This window comes from Octopus sinensis, linkage group LG14, assembly GCF_006345805.1.
Source record: "Octopus sinensis linkage group LG14, ASM634580v1, whole genome shotgun sequence".
Classification (NCBI taxonomy): domain Eukaryota; kingdom Metazoa; phylum Mollusca; class Cephalopoda; order Octopoda; family Octopodidae; genus Octopus; species Octopus sinensis.
Genome location: NC_043010.1, coordinates 4,412,745 through 4,428,477, shown reverse-complemented (window position 1 = coordinate 4,428,477; position 15,733 = coordinate 4,412,745). Strand labels below are relative to the sequence as shown.

Here is a 15,733-nt window from a genome sequence, read left to right as displayed (position 1 = left end):
GTTGTTGTGGTTGATAAGAGACAACAGATAGAAGCTTTCTGTCAGTAAAGGCTAATTCACACCTTGCTACCCCATTCAAGGAAACAGTAAGGGCAAGAGGGGGAAATGCTTATGACTCGGAGATAGCTGCTGAAAATGCACAAGGGTTTTCAATATAGCAATAGTTTTAGTCAACATCAGAAGGGTTTGCAATATCTTTAAGTAAATCCTGCAGTTTTTGTATGGACCAAAGCATCTTTGATGTTTATTTCACCAACACCAAATACACACACACACACACACACACATTGTCAAATCTGAAATCGTGGTTGGAAAGCAAACTTCTTAGCGAAGTCATTCATTCAACTTTGCCTTTCATCCTTTCGGGGTCGATAAATAAAGTTACGTACTGGGGTCGATGTAATCGATTTAATCCCTTTGTCTGTCTTTGTTTGCCCCCTCTATGTTTGGCCCCTTGTGGGCAATAAAGAAATTTATTTATATATATATATATATATATATATATACATGACCCATCCAACCCATGCTAGCATGGAAAGCGGACGCTAAATGATGATGATGATGATGATATATATATATATATACATATATATACATATATATACATATACATATACATATATATATATATATACACACACACATGCATACATATATATATATTTATATATAATGTGTGTATGCATGTGTGTGTGTGTGTGTAATAACTGCAACTTCTGTTTTTTTCATTGTTTCCCACTTTTGAATCATCAATGTGGAATCCAAAAAGCTCAAACGTCCTATGAACTTTTAAAATTGTTCTGGCATATTGCTGCATGTCTTAAATTTCTGAATAATAAGCTCAAAATATTGACAAAATGACCAGAGTTAAAATCACCCACTAACTGAATGCATTATATGATCAGTGTTCCTTAAATACCATTTTCTCTGACATTTTTCTTCTAGCTCCATAAAGGGGTAACCTACACTATAAAAGATGCTATATACACTCAACATAGACTTCCATGATTAGTTCTTATCCATGATCAGTTCAGCATTTTGCTAGATCCTCGTTAGGTTTGCTGAAGCAGAACTGGGCAGGGCTACCCAATGGAAATAATTTTCTTCCATTAGCTATTTTTATGGTGATGTAAATACTAAACATATAAAAAGACAATGATATCTATATTGGCCTCTGTCTGTCTCTCCCTCTCCCCCTGTCTCTCCCTCTCCCCCTGCCTCTCCCTCTCCCTTTGTCTCTCTCTCTCTCTCTGTCTCTCTCTCTTCCATATTTAGTCAGCAGTATTTGGTTGACTTAACTCTGCCCCCACTAACAAACAGTGCACCAAAGGACAACTCTCTATTTTAGCAAGTTCCTGAAGAATTACTGATTTCTTCTTTATATTCCTCCTTTTATGTTTTTGCAGCATATTTTCCTTATAATGTTCCTCTCACCATCCTATCATTTTTGCCTCATCAGTTCTTTTGGTAATTTTTCAGCTCCAACCAGTTTTCATATTTTCTATTGTTTACCTATTATGTATTGAAGAAGAATTCACATTAGGGGGTTCCAAATTCTCTTTTGTTATATTCTTAAATATTTTTCTTTTCTTTTCTTCTTTCCTCTGCAACTCAGATATATTACAAACTCCGAAGCAAACATAAAAAAACAAACACAACAAATTCTTTACTCGAGATAACTGTATTTTATTATACATTTTTCTAGTTGCTTTATATACTTCTTTTGTTTGTTTATGTGTTTGTATTTATCTATATACGATTGCGCAAATGTGAGTGTATATATGTATGCATGCATGTGTGAAACACACCCTGAACTCGAACAAGTGTATCATTATTTTTGTACTTACACATGGTTTACTGATTGGGAATGCTGCTGCCTGTTCTGATACGGAAACTTTATATGTTGTTTCTCCAGAAACATAGCGATATCTCCAATCACAAAGACCTCAGTACTCTATTTACTAACCACGCCACTCCATTATCATGATGGTGATTGTTGTTGTTCTTCTTCTTATTATTATTTTCATCATCATCATCATCATCATCATCATCATCGTAGTTATTATTGTAGCTGTTGTTATTGCCGTTGTTGTTGTTGTTGTTATCATTATTTCATTCAATGTCATCATATCACTTTTCTTTGGCAAGTCAGCAAACTGTTCTTTTTCTCATTTACATGCTGTAATTTTTTTTGGGGGTTTTTTTTTGTTTTGCTGTTTATATTTTTTGTTTCCCTCCACTTTTTTTTTATGATACAAAGAAAAAGAAAGAAAAAAAAAACTACCTTAGTCACAAGACAATTTTATTGTTGGCAGATTCTGTTAATATTTTTACACATTCAAAGTACTGTAAATAGAAATAGCAAAGAAAAGAAAAGAAAAGTAAAAAACACTACAAACAGTTATTTGCATGTGTACTTTCTTTAGCTTTACAACCCTGTAAGATAATTACCCAGCCTGCTATGCGTGCACAGGAAGATAGCTACTAATAACCTCATTCACTCTTTTACCATCATGACCACCCATTCCCCATAACACTACACTTGCCATAAAATCCCAATTCGCCTCTCTCCTTACATCCTTATTATGGATATGTGCTCCAATGCTATATTCGTGAGCAATGATTTCAATCTCGTTTAATGAGATCCTGACAACTTTTATCTGCTTTCACCGTCAAAAACATAACTCTACTTGTACTCAATATGAGCCAAGCTCTATTTTCTCTCAAACATAAAACTCAAACTGTTCTCTCTTTGCAAAAATTTTTCTGCTCACAATTTCCAACAATTCAGTTCAGAATTTTCAAACAATTCATGTCTGCTTTATAAACTTGTTACAGAAACATTTAGCTTTCAAAAAAGAAATAACGTTTTTTTCCCCCACCACAAAGCAGCTAGTTAGCTTTGTTCATTTTTTTTTTCTTCCCCTTCACTATTTGCTATCTGTTTTTTAAAATCTAATGATCAAAAATACAATCTATATTTTTAGAATGAAATCTCTTCCTACTGGTTGTTGCTGATATATTATAAATGACTTCAGCTATTTAGCTCTAAATATTAAATCCCAGACTATAACAATCAGCTCAATAATCATTTTACCATGCCCTGAACTAGCAATATTTATACTTAATAACTGCACTTTTCTCTCCTTTAACACTCTTTTGTGACTATATTTTGAATTCCTAATGCCTTTGTGTTTTCTACTTTATATTCAGTAAAATGAACGTGTTTGGAGTGGTTCTCCAAAATATCCCTAACTTTATATAAATAGTATGTTTATTGGCTGAACTGGCAAAATGACCATTCCGAAATATAAAAATATTTATATAAATATATTTATACATAATATATACATGCATACACATACATATTTATATATATATATATATATATATAATATATATATATATATATATATATACATATATATATATATATACATGCATACATACACACACATGCATGTACACACATATATATATATATGTATATATACATACATACATACATATATATATAATAAATATATACATACATATACACACACACATATATATATACATAGATAATATACATGTGTGTGTGCATGTGTCTGCGTATTAGTGCAGAAAGTAGGGAATTGGCAAAGTCATTAAAGTATTGGTTAATGTGCATTGTGATATTTGTTCCAGATCTTTGCACACTGAGTTCAGATCACAGCAAAGTCAGCTTTAACTTTTGTCCATTTGAGGATCAACAGATATTGCGCCATTCCTATGCTAGGGTTGATTCTCAAATTCCCTTTTGCTGTTTCTGGAAGAAATCAAGTGAGGTTAATCCAGGAATGACTGAACTCCACCAGGTCAAAAAATGCACAAGGTGCATCATATGCTATGACAGTACTTCTACGGCTCCCACAAGAGTTGAGGGTCCAAAGCAAGGTATAATGCCATCATAATTATTTAATATAATGGCATGAGCTGGACAGGTCAACAGGTGCTGGAGAGCTAGAATGCTGTGCCAAGCTCCAATATCTGCAACAGAAACTATGCTTTAGTATAATATTCTAAGGCTGGATGCTCTTTCTAATACCAACCACTAAACAGGGTGTACTGTGTAATTTTTATGTGGCACCAGCACAAATACATATTGTGTTAATGTTGCCTAATTAAAATCTTGTGATATCATATGCATTTTAATATGAGTGGTCTAAGGTGGGTTAATTAAAAAAATTAAATAAAATCTGTTTTGATTTAAAGGCAGATGTGGCAATAAAGTGATGAACAACAGGCCTAAAGGATAAGAATTTGTTTCATCATTGGTGATACACTGAGTCTCTGGTTCGATTTTTACAAGTTCAGCCCACATTACCATAAATAGATACTATATGACCACTACAAAAAAGAAATATTGCATAACTGGATAATGTTCTTCTAGGTACCATGTTCATTAGGAAAAGAGAATGGAATACCTTTAACCCTTTAGTGTTCGCATTATTCTGCCAAAATTAATCCTTTTTTATCCACATTGTTTTGAACTAATCATGCATTATCTTGTAGCAATGAGATTTTGATGAGGTACCTGTAATTTTTAAAACAATATTGTAGGGTTTGGTGTGAGAGACAAGATCTAGCCAGTTTGACCATGAAACAGGCAGAATACTTTCAGCCGGATATGGCCGGTTTAGATGCTAAAGGGTTTATAATAAGTAAGTCAAATCAGAATTGATCAAGGGCTCAATGACAATTACTATGCCAACAATTTTTTCTCTACCATCTCAGAATCGTTTCTGTTTTGACTTGTGAATTAATGCAATCTGAGATACATAAAATAGAAATATAGCAATTTCTCATTTAGGTAATATAGTGAGTTACAAAAACATTGATCAACTGTGATTATCTTTTACTTGTTTCAGTAACTGGACTGTGGCCATGCTGGGGCACTACTGTGACATGTTTAGGTGAACAAATCAACACTAGTATTTACTCTGTTGGTCTTTGTTGGCAAAACATTAAGTTACTGGGACATAAACAAACCAAAATCGATTTTCAAGCGGTGGCAGCAGAACACCACAACTACAAAGAGGCATAATGCATACACACACATATATACATGATGGGATTCCACATAGTTTTCATCACTCACAAAGCACTGTTTGGCCTGGAGATATTGCAGAAGACACTGGTCCAAGGTGTCATCCATTAGGACTGAACCAGAAACCATATGGTTGAGAAGTGAGCTGGCAGAAACGTTAGCACGCCGGGCGAAATGCGTAGCCGTATTTTGTCTGCCGCTACATTCTGAGTTCAAATTCCGCCAAGGTCGACTTTCCCTTTCATCCTTTCGGGGTCGATAAATTAAGTACCAGTTACGCACTGGGGTCGATGTAATCGACTTAATTCATTTGTCTGTCCTTGTTTGTCCCCTATGTGTTTAGCCCCTAGTGGGTAATAATGAAACACATATGGTTGAGAAGTGAGCTTCTTGATTACACAAGTAATTGGTAGGCAAAAACTTTATCTGGGAGTGTTTAAAACCCAGGAATGACAGGCAAGGGAGATAATCTAATATAATCATTTTAACAGCACCACCTGGTATCTTGTGTACCTTTAATGGAGTTTGCCCCATTGCAACCATCCAGGCTAGGTCTCCAATTTGAGGATGCCTTACTCCTTCCCTCCATCCCTATTACCGGTCTTGAAGGACTTATAATGAAAGAGGGTCATGGGCTATGGTCTCACTTGACTTGTTGGGTTTTCTCAAGCACAGCATATCTCCAAAGGTCTCGGTCACTAGTCATTGCTTTGGTAAGGCCCAATGTTCGAAGGTCATGCTTCACCACCTGATCAATAACAATGATGATGAAAACAATAATAATAAAAATAATGATAATAACGATGACAATAGTAATAACAATGATGATTACTACATAAGCAGTATGTTTGACAAATGATGAGAATGAATTTGCAATAATTAAAAATAAATTTTACAGGTGAATCCTGTATATATCTGACTTCTGTTTTATGCAAACTCAAATCATATCTGTTTATTGTTTTCTTTGTCTTAGTGACTGAAGGAGGTGAGCTGTTTATTCAAGTGAAACTAAACTATTTTAAAGAAGAAATTGGAAGTTGTAATGATCATGCCTTTCTCATAAAAACTAGTGATATAGGTAAAGCATGGTAAATATGTCTAAGAATTAAAGCTGAGTGGTTACCTTAGATTACTAAAAGCTAATCTTCTATTCCACCACACTAACACCTTTATCTCATACTAACGCTCAGTATGTTTTCAAAATTACTTCCCAACAATATGCTTCTAAATTCTTTAATCTTGCCATAATTCATTGCTTAGATCTAATAGATTCTGTTTGGCTTAATCCTTCACCCAGTTTTCCTTGCTGAATATTACATACGTTACACAAAGACTTGTTAGTATAAACAGTAGCAGGCAATGTATGCATGCTTCTGTCTGTGTATTCACACATACACACACCACACACACACACACACACACACACACACAGACACACACACACACAAATGCATACACATATACAGATGAATATACAAATATACATTTATAAAGAGAAAAATATATACACATATATATATGCACACACATACATGCATATGAATGTATGCATGTCCATGTGTCTGCACATGTGTGGGTACAGTTAAACGCTTAGTTATACACCTTGAAATCTGCAAGAAAACAAAACCAACTATTAATATAAAAAAAAAATTGTCCATCATCTTTTATTCTGACAAAATATTTTCATTTTTATTTCATATCTACTTATAAGCTTGCTTGGTTTTCTCAACATGTCTCAGCCGATTTCTATGGCATTTCTTCAAAATATTCACAATTTCAATTCAATTAGAGAATATGTCTGTCTATTGCAGCACCATATTCGGTCAACAGTTTTATGCCATATGGTAGTTCTTCTTACTTAGGTCTGTGTTCATTATGCATTTGTAATGCACAAAGTGTTATTTTACACACCCACCTCTATCCACCAGCAGACTCATTCTTTCTCGCTAGCTACTTAGGCTGCTTTCCTTCTATAATACTTATCTTTTCCGGTTGGCTGAATTAAACACACATGAATGATCAGGAAAAAAATATCCAATGTCACTGCATATTTTTGTGTTAGACTATAGGCTCTGTTGGTTATAAGGTTAAATGTCTTCGATTATTATTTTCATTTTTTTTCTCACTCTTTGAAGGAATCTAATTTATTGACTTTCCAAGAAAAAAGACAGCTAATTAGTTTTAATTTATCAAAATACTTCAGTGTTTGTTCAGTTATTTCTATAGCTTTCTCCTACATTAGTTTTGGTGATTCCAATATTCTTCTTTCTATAATAAGTTATACTGCTCTTGCAGAAGTGAAGTATATATAATATATATTCTAAACATAGTTACCAAGACAACAGAATTTTAATCACAATAAGTTCAATCTTAGATTTCAAATTTGCTGATCCAGTCAATCACAATGAATAAGTTAAATGCTACAAAAATATATAAAATACTTTATAAATTTAAGATAAGGCTAACAATTGGTGGGTTGAGCTTAGTCAATGCCACCAATCTCAGTATTTGATTGATACTTTATTTTATCGACCCAGCCCTCACAAAAGAATAAATGGTAAAGCTGAACTGAGCAGGATTTGAACTCACAAAATAAAAAGCTGAAAAAAACGGCACAAAACATTTATTCCCAACACTGTAACAATTCTACCTGTTTCCTACCTTCCAAAATGAAAATGTATAAATAAAATGATAACCTATTGTGTTTGGGGAGAGTCAATTTCTCAAAAGAGTCAAAACTATTGAAAAGGTTGCAAGAGGCAACGAAAATTTTAGGACAATAAAAATAAGAAAAACGTGGAAATTTTACCGGTGAGTGTGTTACATAATAAGGCACAAAAAGAAAATGACTCTCCCCAGACACAACAGAATATGCTTCAACACACAAACTCATATAAAGAATCTTGCAAACCAAATCCAAAAACAAAAAATAACCAAAATATACAAAGATGGTGTACTACAGCATATTAGTGTGCAACTAGTTGTATCTAGAGGTAATGCAAAAAAAATAAAACAGTATTTAAAAAGTAAAGGCACATAGCCTAATGGTTAGGTTGTTGGCTCACAACCATGATGCTATGGCTGAATGTCATGTGACCATCAGCAATGTCTTTCAGTTCGTATTGCTCCTGTCTGCTTGACTGAAAATGACAACCAGCTAAACCCTTTAGCAGTCAGACTTCTTTGTGAAATTTATTACTTATTTATTCATACTGTTTTGAATTATAATCACATATTATTTTGTGACTTCAAAAATTTAAATTGTGTGGCTGTATATTTTTAAAATGACATTGTAGGGTAGGTGTGAGAGGTTGGATCCAGACAGTTTTAACATAAAACAGGTGGAATATTTGGGCCGGATATTGCCAGATTAAATGCTAAAGGGTTAATGTTGGGCGATTCTCACTCACTCACTCACTTTCCTTCTCTCTCTCTCTCCCTCTTTCTCTCTCTCTCTCTCCCTCTCTCACCTGTCGAGGGTTGGAAGGGAGGTAACTATAATAATTAACAAAAGGATGGTTCATGCTAACAAGTCTTACTCACTTGCAAACAGCTATGTTTTGTATTTTAAAGAATGCGAAAAAATACAGTGAAATTCTAAACACAGCCTTCATTCACATACCCACCCATATATTAAATACAGATGTGGCTGTGTGGTAAAAAGTTTGCTTTCCAACTATGTGGTTTGGGGTTCAGTCCCACTACATGGTACCTTGGGTAAATGTCTATTGTAGCCTTAAACCAACCAAAACCTTCTGAGTGGAGTTAGTAGATGGAAACCAAAAGATGACCATCATATACATATATGTATGTATACATGTGAGTGTGCATGCGCATGCGTGTGTGTGTGTGTGAGTGTGCATATGTGTGTGTGTGTGTGTGTGTGGTTGTGTGTTACTGTTTCCTTACTTTGATACTGTGTGATAGTTGAAACAGGTATCACCCTCATGCAAGCATGTCCTTCATTTTCAATTTTCTGTACAAGCTTGTTTGTTCACGAGGGAGGATATATTATCTTAGTTGGAAACAGGTGAGGTTTGCTGTCAGAAAGGGCATCCAGCCATAGAAGATTTGCCACAACAAAATTCAGCCCAACTCATGTGAGCATGGAAAAGAGGACATTAATACTTTCATAGGGTGGCCAAAAAGTCACAAAGGTATTAATAATTAATTAATGCTGTTTTAAATTCATGGAAACAAAGCACCACATACAGTATATATCATCATCATCGTCATCATCATCATCATCATCATCATTTAACATCCATTGTCCATGCTGGCTTGGGTCAGATGGTTTAATTGGGCTGGCATGCTGGAAGGCTGCACCAGACTCCAGTCTGATTTGGCATGGTTTTCTATGGCTGGGTGCCCTTCCTAATGCCAACCACTCTGAGAGTGTAAAGGGGGCTCTTATGTGCCATTTGCATGACACTGGTGGTGCAATTATGTGCTACTGGCACAGGTGCCAATTTGCGTGACACCAGTATCTGCCTTGACTGTGATTTTGCTCAGCTTGATGGGTCTTCTTTTCAAGCATGACATAATACCAAAAGTTTTGGTCATTGCTTCCATGGGGCCCAACACCTGAAAAGAACTCAGCCACCTTGCCTCTGTGAGGCCCAAAGAACTCAGCCGCTTTGCCTCTATAAGGCCTAATGCTCAAGAGGAGCTCAGTCACTTTGCCTCCATGAGGCCCAATGTTCAAAAGATGTTCTTTACATGCCCACCAGCATGGATGATACAGGAAATATATGTACATTAGTAGTGAAGAGTCACATTTTATGAATTATGAATAAACAAAATGTAATGATGGTGGTGATGATGATGATATATCATAATATGGGTTACATGAGACAAAAAGAGAGAACTTTATACAAATTATATTAAATTATATTATTTAATACAGTTGTTTTTCTCTCACTGAAACACCTGAAAGAAGTAGTGTGGTTGGTTAATCATTTCTTAAACTTGGCTTTTACCATTCTTATTTAACATACACAATTTGTTTATTAGTTAGAGTAAGATAGTTATTAAACCTCCTATACTTCCAATATATTTTACATGAAAGAAAGATGCAATTAATATCATGGAGGTTTGAGTAAGATACATAGGTATGTATGTGATTACATGAAGAGCCTCTTGGAATCCAGTTATGATACATGTTAAGATAACCAACAGGAGGAATTTGAAGTAACAAATTTTCTAGCCCTGGGAACTATATATACAAATATATATATGTATTTCACTACTGCCCACAAGGGGCTAAACACAGAGGAGACAAACGGATTATGTCGATTACATCGACCCCAGGGCGTAACTGGTACTTAATTTATCGACGCCGAAAGGATGAACAGCAAAGTCGACCTCGGCAGAATTTGAACTCACAACGTAACGGCAGACGAAATATGGCTACGCATTTCGCCCGGCGTGCTAACGTTTCTGCCAGCTCGCCGCCTTTATATATACAAATATATATATGCTTGTACATGTGCGTTTGTGTGTGCTTGTGTGTGTGTACGTACGTGTGTGTGTATATATGAGTAAGCATGTGTGTGTCTGTGATTTTTACAACTTACATCTGTTAAGGTTTTGACATACAGTGTTGTAGTCAGTCCACTTGTCTACAAACAAATCATCTGCTCACTTTGCCCTTTCGTGAGATTCCTTAATGCTTGGGAATCAAATAAGGGTTAGCAACAGGAAGGGAATCGATCTGTTCGACAATGCATCATGTATAGAACTCTTTCATTCATTTTTGAAACCATCAGCATGATATAACATGTGACTTGTGACTTAAACATTTTATGAATGGAAACATTTTGTTAAAGATGGAAATAATTAATCTGGAGATGAAATTCATAGAATATGTATGTTTTTATTTTATTTTCCTTCGTAGTTTGTCAGTAGTTTAGGAATCAAGAGAAAAGAGAAGGCTTTAGTGTTTACATACAAGGTAAAATTCTTTCCAGGGAATCCTTTCACATGAAAATGTCATATAGTATCAAATAATTACAGTTTTAACTACAAACTCATATGTATATACGTAGGTACTGTCTAAGTACTTCCATTCATAAGATAGTAGCTTCCATCCATGAAATTCCACCTAATCAACCTCAAGCACTTGTTAAATAGGGACACTTGCTGAAAATATTTTACAATAGGACTTGAACACAAAACCATTTATGTGTGATTGTTTGTGTGTACGTACGTGTGTGTATATATGATTAAGCATGTGTGTGTCTGTGCTTTTTACAACTTACATCTGTTAAGGTTTTGACATACAGTGTTGTAGTCAGTCCACTTGTGTAGGAAACTCTTTTACCTCCCAGCCATGCACATATGTGTCCAACTATATGAATATATATATATATATGTGTCTCTATTTTTATGTGTGTATATATATATATATACATACACACACACAGTGTCAGTGTGTGTGTGTGTGTATGTGTCTCTGTGTGTGTCTGTGTCTGTTTTTCAATCAGTTCAAAGTTCACAGTTTCTTAATATATAATTTAAAATTTTGAGAGCAGAAATGTCATTTATACCATACTTTAACAACCAAATTAATAAGCATGTACGAATATTTTGATCTCGCTATGCTCTAAACAAGGAAATAATTTAAGAATATCTTATATTCTTTTTGCTTCAGAGACTATTAGGGAACATAACTCCTAGTTTCTTTTAACCATAGCAAATAAATGATATATTACTTCAGTCGTTAAATATATCACCTACAGTGTCATTTTCATAACATAATATTTAAACAATATAATGTGTTTTAACCTCCTTTCCTATCTCTGTCAAGAATCCCTGAGTATTTCTTTCTGTATAGTTTATATTTTCTTTCTTTTTCTCTTCAGGTTTCAAGCCTTTCAAACAAAAAAAACTCCACACTACAGGTTCAATGTCTTTACCACAGATACTAAATAAATCAACAGAATCAAAGACAACAGGTGGTGGTTGCTTTGACCAAAACGATGCTGGCCAGAATTCTCATTGCAATGATGTTATTGATTTGAAATCAATACGTGTGAACACTTCCAGTTCTACTATACCTACACAGTTGTGGAATTTACCAAGTAGGAATAGTTTCACATCATATGCTAAGCCACTCCCTGCAGTACCAAAAATATTACCAAACTCATAAAATGTAGATTTGGTACTAAATTCTTCTAAAGTTGAATTGACTCATAAATTATTGTTTTTTTTTTTTATTTTCACTATTCTTTTACAGGGTCAAAATAAAAATATTTTCTGCCAGTCTCTGTATTGAATAATATGTGTGTGTGTGTGTGTGAGAGAGAGAGAGAGAGAGAGAGAGAGAAGAGAGAGAGAGTATGTATATATATATATATATGTGTGTATGTATGTGTGCATTTGTGTGTGTATATAAGTACGTATACATACATACGTACATACATACATTCATTTATATAAGATACTGTTGCATTATTTAAGCAGAACTATGTATATTTGTAATATACTCCAGTATAAAAAAAATAATTGTTCCTTTAATATTTCACTATTGCTGGTACAAAATAAGAGATGAAAACAAAAAAACCGAAAGGAAACCAAAAGACATTTACTATTTATGTGTTCAGAATGTGTGATGTTATCTAAAATTACCCTCTTAATAGAAAATATGCATTTAAACAATTTTGGTTGACAGTTTGTTTGTTTCTCACTTCATCTACTTGATCTTCCCAAGCTTAGAGATTTAAATATTTCAGTTGTAAACCAAAATGAGGCTTTCATAATTAATTAAGTTTGATTTGAAGTTGCAGATCTGTTCAAACTGAACCCTTTCAATAATAAATATGTTGCATTTCTATGGCTTTGTATCACCCCCCCACCACCACCTATTTTCTCTTACCTTTTGCACTGTTTCAGTTCTACATTTATCTTTCATTAAATTTAGTAAGAGAAATAATCGTGATAGTCATTCTAGTTTTAAACTTTCAATTAAGCTTAGGAAGCATGTCTTGCAATATTAGAGTTAATGTTTTCTTCAGCAAATGACCACCTTAAGCAGAATGTTATTTGTGTAACAGTAAACATCTTCCCAAAAGCCAAGTCTCTTTAGCCTTCCATCAAATCATCACGTCATATTAAAGTATTAGATTATATTACTGAGGCATAATGAATGAAAACCACACACACACACATACATGAATACTAACTACACATAAGAATAAGAAGATGAAGAAGAAGAAAAAGAAGTTGAAGAGGAGGAGAAGGAGGTAGAGGAGGAGGAGGGAGAAGAATAAGAAAAATGTTTGTTTTGTTTTGTTTTTTGTGCCCTTAAACTATTCCAATAAAACTTTTCTATAAACGTAAACATTGTTATCTATTTTTTCTTGTCAGATTTAAACAGATTCTATCACAATAATTTCTCTAATTTTATTAGAAGAATATTTAAGATTATCAGATTTGGTTTTATTATAGTTTTCAGCTTTTCAATACCTTTATAATATTTTAAAGCATTGTACAAATATTAGAGAAATATAACTTGGAGCAAAAATTAAAGAAATATTTTAAACAAAAGACAAACAATTGCAACATCCTTCTTCTCTTGTTTAGCTGACTACTTACAGAGAGAAAGAGGGTTTTGCTTGTAGTTAAACAGTTTCATGAATATAAAATGGAGCTTGAATGAGCTAGGGAATAGATAAAGAAACAAAATGATTAACAAATTATTAATTTAATTTGTTTATTGCATTGTTTTCTTTTATGTTTGAGTGGTTCGAAATATTTAGAAAATTTGAGAAACAAAGATTTAATCTTTACACAAAATTCTCATAAATAAATCACCCTAATTTTTGAGAACCACTCATTAATATAATCTTAAATGCTAAATCATCATCATCAGCAGCATTGTCATTACCATTGTCATAATCAACATCATTGTCATCGTTGACATTATTATCAATGTCATCCTCATCATCATCATCAACATCAGCATCGTTGTCATCGTTAATATGTATATATTGCTAACACATTACCGAGTGTATAGGTTTCTTTGTGAACATACATGTCTTTTTATGTTATCTGTATTGATTCTTTCAAGAAATTAGTATGTTCATATTGTGCTAAAAGATATTATGAGATTCTTGTTTCTAGACATGACATAAACTTGACAGAACGAATAGTATTTCTTTGCTTGATAGTAAAACGCATCAAAAAAGGTCTCCTCTTTGTTCCTGTGATCACAAGAAAAATAGAACTCACTATAAAAGACATACTGGCAGAGGGGAATGTACTCTATAAAAGCAAGTATTATTTTTACGTATTGATTTCTCTCTTTGAAATTTTATTTCATTTGTTAAGATTAAAGAATATCAATTTTATTGATAACATTGATTTCCATTTGAAATCCTACTGTGGTACGTAGCACAAATTTCTATAGGTTTATAAGAGTTTTCTTTCTCATTTCCACCTCAAGAGCCTCTATTGGTCATACTTTAGAAAATGTCTGATGTTACAATAGATTTTCCTAAACACTGAGAACTGCTTAGCTTTTTCAAAGATAAATCTATTTTATTTATATATTTCTTGTATTCTGCAATATGACACAGTTAATAATTATAGTGAAGTCTTTAAGATAAATATTATTGAATAATTAGGTTTTTATTGCCAGTATACATACTTCATATTTTAAAAAAATGTTATATCATAAAACTATATCTAAGTGACATAACAGAATGGAGAAAACTAGTTGTAATATATAATGTTATATTTACAATATTAAATAAAATTGCAAAGATAGTTTTTTTTTGTGTGTGTGTACAGTTAAATTTTGTTATTCAGTATCATAATATAGACCTTTAAAAGAGTTAACTAATTTAATAAATTTGATGCCCTGTGTTGATGTATACAATCCATAAGTCATCAAGAATGCCTATTGCGTAAACATTCTATAAACATCAGTATGCTTGATACAATATTGAACACTGATGCAGATAATCCAAATGAAGCCACATATTCAAGATTTTCACAAATTTACCATAATGCAAGTTGTATATTTCACACAATCTCTATGAGGGAATAGTGTACAAATACACAACTAATACAATCATAAAAACTTAATTAGAGTACAGGTGTAAGATTCATTAGATAAAATGAGGTCAGGTACTGAGAGGTAAAGTGAATACTGATGCTTCAAACAGAGCTTTTCTTTGAAAGAATGAGAAGTCTAATCGAAGGCTGTTGAAGAGCACAAGTAAAAGGTACAGATCTCATTTTATTTCTTTTTGTAATGCTCTCTTCATTGTTATGTGCATCACATTTAAATAAGTAAGACAATAACTCAAGACAAAGTTAAATCAGTAAAAAGATCAGTGCAGCTATGAATGGCTACTAAGTTTTCATTTCTGATATATTAAATTTTAAAACATACTATTTGCAAATAAAGTGATGTTAACTGATGTAAATGTTATTGCGTTTTGGATTAACAACTGCACAAAAGCTAATAGAGAATTCTGGTCCAAACCTTTATGCATCTGGACTTTTGAAGTGGTACATAATCTGTTCTTATTTCATTGAACTTTGAGTATAGCAGAATGGTAATGAATTTTGGATCTGCTTTACGGTTTCAGAATTTCACTTGAAAATCTTCAAAATAGTTAAGATAAATAAAAATAAGACAAGCATTCATGCCAG

General features: G+C 33.3%; 1 protein-coding gene across 3 annotated transcripts in view; it reads left to right on the top strand.

Annotated features, from left to right (window-relative positions):
• Positions 1 to 12,388, top strand: part of LOC115219529 (protocadherin gamma-B4-like) — a 143,284-nt gene extending 130,896 nt beyond the window's left edge. The window contains exons 4-5 of one of the 3 annotated variants that reach the window (XM_036509230.1): positions 10,979 to 11,024; positions 11,935 to 12,057. In XM_036509230.1, the coding sequence (XP_036365123.1) occupies positions 10,979 to 10,983 (5 nt within the window). In that variant the 3' untranslated portion in view covers positions 10,984 to 11,024; positions 11,935 to 12,057. Of the gene's footprint in view, positions 1 to 10,978; positions 11,025 to 11,934 lie in introns of all 3 variants that reach the window. The other 2 variants (XM_029789709.2, XM_029789712.2) reach the window with 2 other exon arrangements.
• Positions 12,389 to 15,733: the final 3,345 nt, after the last annotated feature.